This window comes from Eurytemora carolleeae, unplaced genomic scaffold (assembly GCF_000591075.1).
Source record: "Eurytemora carolleeae unplaced genomic scaffold, Eaff_2.0 scaffold1611, whole genome shotgun sequence".
Classification (NCBI taxonomy): Eukaryota; Metazoa; Arthropoda; class Copepoda; order Calanoida; family Temoridae; genus Eurytemora; species Eurytemora carolleeae.
Genome location: NW_019397514.1, coordinates 56,705 through 63,513, shown reverse-complemented (window position 1 = coordinate 63,513; position 6,809 = coordinate 56,705). Strand labels below are relative to the sequence as shown.

Here is a 6,809-nt window from a genome sequence, read left to right as displayed (position 1 = left end):
GAAATTTGATATTTTTTTCCAAAAACAGAGGGTCGGAGAAAGTCGGCCCGGCGCCTAAGACTAGGTTCCCGACTCTAAGATTCTACTCGGGCAGTTCCTTTCTACGGCATCAGGTAAGATAAAAGTATTAACAAAGTATAGTTTGAGGCCATTAACCTGTTTTTCTTTACATAAAAAAACCTTAATCAATGTGTTTACAAAACTTTAGACTAGATAATTTTTAGAGATTGACGTCACAACTAATAAATATGGCTGAGCTGACGTTTTTTTTCTCGAGAATTTGACTAATTTAGCTGTTACACTGATTGGCACTGATAATACAGTCATCGTTGTGTATATCAATACAATAAAGACGACTTTCTATTTTAATTTTGATTACTTCCAAAGCTTGTTAAACATCATGGATAATCAGAAACTGGAAACAAAGATATGTTGTCACACACATTTTCTTGTAAATTCTTAAATTTAAAAACTTAGATAGCATAGTTGTATTCATTGTATTGATATAAATGCCAACCACTGTTTTAAAACCGATGAAATCTTGAAGAAGACCAAGACTGAACAGGATGATCAGAGAACCATCGAAAAGATCCTTTTTCTCCAGTTTCAGCTCCATTTAAAAAATAATAATAAATAAATGAATGCAATTTATCAACTATTTATTATATCCTTTAATATAAATATATATTAATATACACTTTGAGAATCAAATGGTATTAGAACAGATTAACTATTTGTTACCATATTCTAAAATTACTTTGCTCTTACCGTATATTTGTATTGCTACTGTGCGCATTTAAAAAGTTGTTTATTCTGTTCAATTAAAAAAATAAGATTAATGTAAGTTATTGAAAACACACTTTCATAAACAAATTAAATATTCTTTTGTGGTTTTATTCCAAAAATCTAATCTTAATTGTTGCTTATAAAAGATATCCAGTATATAGAATAAAACTCAACTCTTTTTTCTTGTGAATTTTATTCTTTAAAATAATTGGTAAGTTTCTTTTATAATAAGAATTTAAAAGATTTTGTTTCAGTTTAAAATATTTCTGAATAGCAGACATTGTTCGTTTGATAATAGGAAATAGTCTTCAAAGAACCACGATTGAATTAATATGACAGAGACATTTTTTGACATTTTTAATTCAGTATTAGAGTAATACATGATTATACACAAATAGTAATGGTTGAACTATAAAATTTTTAAAAAGAAAATTATTAGAAAGTCCCCTCCCGTGTTCGCCTCTGTAATTTTTTGCTTGATTAACTATTTAAAACACTGTTATTTTAGTTCGCAGTCTTATAAAGGTTTTGGACAGAAATGTTCTCTATATTAAAAAAAAAAATTTTGAAAATATCCTAACTTTCTGGAGAAAATCCAGGAACCAATCAAAACTTCATTGCACACGTGCTATGTGCTGTAATGTACAGCTAATTTAACATTATAGCACGATGGTTACTTTATAGCACGTTCAGTATAAAATTCACGATGAAGTGAGTAAGAATGATAAAGTAAACAATAGTTTCATAAAATAATTTTACCTGGTATCCCTATCTCTGTTTCTATTTATTTTACCTGGTGTCCCATCTCTGTTTCTGTTTATTTTACCTGATATCTCCATCTCTGTTTCTGTTTATTATACCAGATATCTCCATCTCTGTTTCTGTTTATTTTACTGCCATTACATCTATTTTTCTGTTTATTTTACCTGACATCCCTTTCTCTGTTTCTGTTTCTTATACCTGGTATCTCCATCTCTGTTTCTGTTTCTTATACCTGGCATCCCCATCTCTGTTTCTGTGTCCTGCCTCTGCAAAGACTGGCTGAGGACTGGAGGAAAGTCCAAAATCAGTTGGAAATTCAAAATCCTGGAATCCGGCACTGTTTTCATGGAAGATGGGGTTGGAGGGATATAATTCAGGATTTTTGGACACCTTAGAGTAGGGATCATTATCATGGTAGATTAGACTAGAAACATCTTTATGGAGTTCAGTCTTGTAGGACTTATCATCGTGGTGGTAGGAATGATGGAATTGATGTTGTTCATGAGGAACTTTATATGTTTCTTGGTGAACCTTATGTGGTTCATAGTGGACTTTATGTGGCTCATAGTGTTCTTTATGTGGTTCATAATGAATTTGATGGGGTTCATGGTAATTTTTTTGGGGTTCGTGATAAACATTATTAGTTTCATGATAAACTTGATGTGGTTCATGGTTAACTTGATGTGGTTCATGATAAACTTGTTGTGGTTCATGATACACTTGGTGTGGTTTTTGCAGAGGTTCATGATGAGATACATGATGATATGAATTGTCTTCATGATGAGGTTTTGGATGATAAGTTTCATCTTCATGATGAGTATAAAAGACTTCAGAGTGAAAAGTCTCTTTTTGAGAATCAAAAGGTGAAAACTTTGAAAAAAAGTCTTGATTATATAGATCTGGGTGTACAGGCTCCGGGGTGTACACAGGCTTATTGTTCACTTTTTTTGTGTACGCAGGTTTTGTGTACAAAGGTTTGTTGTACGGTTTAGGTTCGTTGTACAAAGGTTTATCGTATGTTGGTTCGTTGTGCACGGGCTTGGCGCCGATTGGAGGTCGATATGCTGGTTTTTTATACTGAAAATTAGGTTTTTGGGTGTAGTGGTCTTTGGGAGAATCGTAGGCTGGCTTAGGGGCATGATAGCTAGGTTCCGGGGCATGGTAACTAGGTTCTGGGGCATGGTAACCATGTTCTGAGGCATGGTAACTTGGTTCTGGGGGGTGGTAACTAGGTTCTGGGGCATGGTAACTAGGTTCTGGGGCATGGTAACTAGGTTCCGGGGCATGGTAATTAGGTTCTGGGGCATGATAACTAGGTACTGGGGCATGGTAACTAGGTTCCGGGGCATGGTAATTAGATTCTGGGGCATGGTAACTAGGTTCCGGGGCATGGTAACTAGGTTCCAGGGCATGGTAACTAGGATCCGGGGCATGGTAACTAGGTTCCGGGGCATGGTAATTAGATTCTGGGGCATGGTAACTAGGTTCCTGGTAACTGTACGGACTTGATGTTGTAAGAGGAGCATATGGTTTAGGTAAATACTTATCGGAGTCAACTCCTTCTATATCTTTCCAGGGATCACTCACATACAGCACAGAGGGATCTACTGGTGCCTTATCATGATTTATCGGTTCTTTGACCGGTGCTTCTTCATAATATGGAACATGATTGGGAACAGGAGATCCGTGGTCAAATCCAGAAAATTTAGGAAAATCGTGAAAGAAGTCAGAATCAAAGCCACCTCGGGAGATTTGATCCTTAGACAGTTGATCAAGACTGTTTTCAGTTTTCGGATAAATTCGTTTTTCTGATTCTGTAATTCTTGGTTGGCGCTGGGTCCCTTTAATTCCTCTTAATCTTCCCGGTATTCTTTCAATCCGTAATAATCTTCTTTTAGTTTCCTCAGTCTCTTCTTGACTTAAAGAAGAATAAGAGGGGGTTGTAAACTCGGATGATTTAGTGACACCTTCATTATGTTTAGAGTCTTGTTTAGAGTCTGCTCCAGGTTTATCAAGATCCTCCGTCCTTCTAGAGGTTCTTGGTCTTGAATCAAGCTTGAATACCTCATCCTGATCTGAAGTTTCATCACTCTTAGTTTCCAAAGGATCCGGAGAAGTTCTCAATCCGTGCCAACTCCAGGACTGCTCAGACACTGATGTATCGGAGTTATTATTTTTGCGACTATCAGAGCTCGTGGAAGATGAAAACCTTGATCTTGTTCCGTGATCACCTCGTACCAGATGTCCGGGGGGAGGGGCTACTCTAACCTCCACAATCTTAGAAGCTTCAGTATTTCTTTCCTTTTCTTCACTCTTCACTGGAAAATAAATCATACAGTGATAACCAGAAAACTCTGGAATAGATAAACGACTTTTAGAATAAACTGATAACTTGAAAATGTCCAATGAACATGAGGCAAAGAAATTGATCCGTGTGACCCATTTCACTAAATTAGTGATTTTATAAGTGTCTTGTTGCGTCTTTATAAGCTTCTTCCTATTCCATAGTTTCATGGTTATCACATTTATCAAAATAATAAAAACTCGGTTTGAAATTACTTTCTTTGCAAACATGATGTTTTATATATTTTGTCGTTTTTTTTCTTCTTCAAATTTTTCCTGTAATATAAAAAAGTTTGTACTTTTATACCTAATTAAGTATTTTTAAAAAATTAGAAAATACAACGTTTATGTATTTTTAACTCATATCAATAATATTATCATTATTAATATTATTTTTTTCTTCAAATTGTTGACGAAGGTTTTATTCTTAAAAAAGTAGATTGAGTAAAGTTGAGGGTGTAAGCTGGAAACTAATAAAGTGACAAAATAAAATATTTAAATTTGGATTTCAATCGACCCAGGCCCCCCTTTATAGTCATACGTACATTTGAACAGTTTATTAAATTTTTTTGACAGAAACCATTCTTATGGAATTTGAAGATTATCTTTAAACATTCTTTAAAAAGTGAATATTTACAAATTATCTTTATATCATATCATAATCGTTTCCTTTTTCCTTTGACAACCAATTTTGCAGTTTTTTTTTATTAAAGTTTATTTTCTTGTGATTTTTTAACATTTTTTAATATTGATTTTGATGGTTATTAAATCGAAATTATATTTTTTTAAATGTGAAAATAACACTTATTTTATTATCATCAACCCCAAATTTTCTTCTTATGTTGGAAATTCTTATTACTTTTATTACTTTTTTCTATATTGATCCAATTAATAAAAGTTACTTTTTATATTTATCCAATAAAATTTTTGATTTACCAAAAAAAACTAGCAGTTTAAAATATAATTTTGTTTTAACGAACGTTTAAAATGATTTAAATTGCTATTTTTTAATTTCCAATTATTCATTACGCGCGGAGGGTGACCATATTTTTCTTTGTTTTAACATATTCAAAAGATTCTTTAGACAATAAATCAGCATTATAATTGGTTCTATTAAAAGTAATAAATTGTTATCCTAAGAGAAAATTTCAGGGAAAAGGTTAAATTTGGCAATTTTATCAATTGTTTCGATAAAATAATTTTGTAAAACTACTCAGATTTGGATGGAAAATCATAAAAGTCCAAAAACCTGAAAATTTAAAAAAACAAACCAAGATATTGCACATCACGAATTATGATTCGTAGTTTAGAAAATGTAAGGCGTGTCGTTTGTGCTTTCTCATCTTTTCAAAAAAGGGAAATAAAAATATCTTTTATGTTTTCACTGTTTTCTAAAAAAATGAGACATTTTTTGTAATTTTGTAAATCTTTATAAAGATTTTATCAATATATAAAAAATATGCACATTACGTGGTAGGTATATTAACATTAAAAATACAACTGTATATTCACGTTGAAATATTGACTTTAGACAAATTTAAATCAATACACATTTAAATTTCGAAAAAAAACCTTTTAAAAAACGTTTTAAACCTGAAAGTTTTGCCGCTAAAGTTTGTCTCCCAGTTTTCCTCCGGTCTCGGAGCAAGGACGTTTCTTCCGTTTCAACAGGAGACTGAATTATTATAATTGTTATTATTAATATTATTATTATTATTATTATCATTGTTATTATTATTATTATTATTATTATTATTTGTTATTATGTTCCTTTTTGGATATTATTATTTTAAAAATTTCAAAAAAAGAAAATGTTGGCGAAAGTTAAGAAAACAAATTAAAAAGTGTGAATAATAGATAGGAGTATATAGAACCACTCCACAAAATAGAATTAAAATCCTAGTCTAAATAAAGGCTTCTTGTTTTATATGTGTTAATTATAATGTTAGGAAAACTTTTAAACATTTTTTGTTAATAACTATGACTAACAAAGACAATTTAAATGAAAAACTTGAATGTACCTGAGGTTTTGTGCCATTATTTTTGTCCCCTACTTTGATTCTACTTCTTAACAACCTGGTATTCTCATAGTTTCTAGTTTCAATTTTCTTTAAATTAATTCTTCTGACATTGTCATCTGGTTCAGCAGTGTCCGCTTTCTTGGCTTTAACTCGAAGGTTTGAATATCGTTTAAAATAGTCTCTGGAAGTTTTACTTCTTTTCTCAACTTTTTCAGTGGCATTTAATGTTGAAGGGGTTGTTTCTGGTGGTGCGTTCTCTTCCTTTAATGAGTAACTTTCTCTGATTGAAAGCTGACTGGGTAGGGTTCCATCTTGCTCCGCTTGTTTCTCCTGGACAAGCCTGGCTAGAGTTCCGAACGGATCGTCGTCCAACCCTTGGGACAACCCGACACAAGCCTAAAATGATGAATATTTAAATTTATCTAAATTGAAAAATTAATCTTATTCGACAACTTTATGATTAATTCCTGCCTTTTATTTTAGAAATCAGTGTTATAAAGTTTGTTTTCAAAATCGTCCAAACGGATGCTAATTGAAAATATATTTCAAAAATGTGACACACCATATTTTAGAAATGTTATGCTGAACTCAGATCAGATCTGAAAACCATTCTTAAAAGTATTAAAAATTTAAAATGTTAGAGCCAAATAAAGGTCTAAAAATCTGTTTTTAAATGTTTTTAATGAGTTTTCTAGCTCTAACTCATTCAATTTTCATTTGAACGCTTTTCAGATTTAATTTCAGCAATAAATTTCCAAGAAAGTGATAACGCAGTGACCTCTTGTGGTTTAAAGCAAACTTTGGTTTTGAGAAGGGTGTGTCTGAAAATGGGATGTAACCCCCCCCCCCTTTATGAGAAGGGTGTGTCTGAAAAAAACTCAACTCTTTTTTCTTGTA

The 6,809-nt window shown here is 32.2% G+C and overlaps 1 protein-coding gene across 1 annotated transcript in view; it reads right to left on the bottom strand.

Moving 5' to 3' along the window:
• Positions 1-1,780: 1,780 nt before the first annotated feature.
• The window catches only part of LOC111714689 (cardiomyopathy-associated protein 5), a gene marked incomplete at its 3' end in the record, with an annotated part of 16,200 nt that continues 11,171 nt past the window's right edge, over positions 1,781-6,809 (bottom strand). The window contains 3 exon segments of the mRNA XM_023489844.1: positions 1,781-3,866; positions 5,485-5,566; positions 5,913-6,308. Of these exon segments, the coding sequence (XP_023345612.1) occupies positions 1,781-3,866; positions 5,485-5,566; positions 5,913-6,308 (2,564 nt within the window).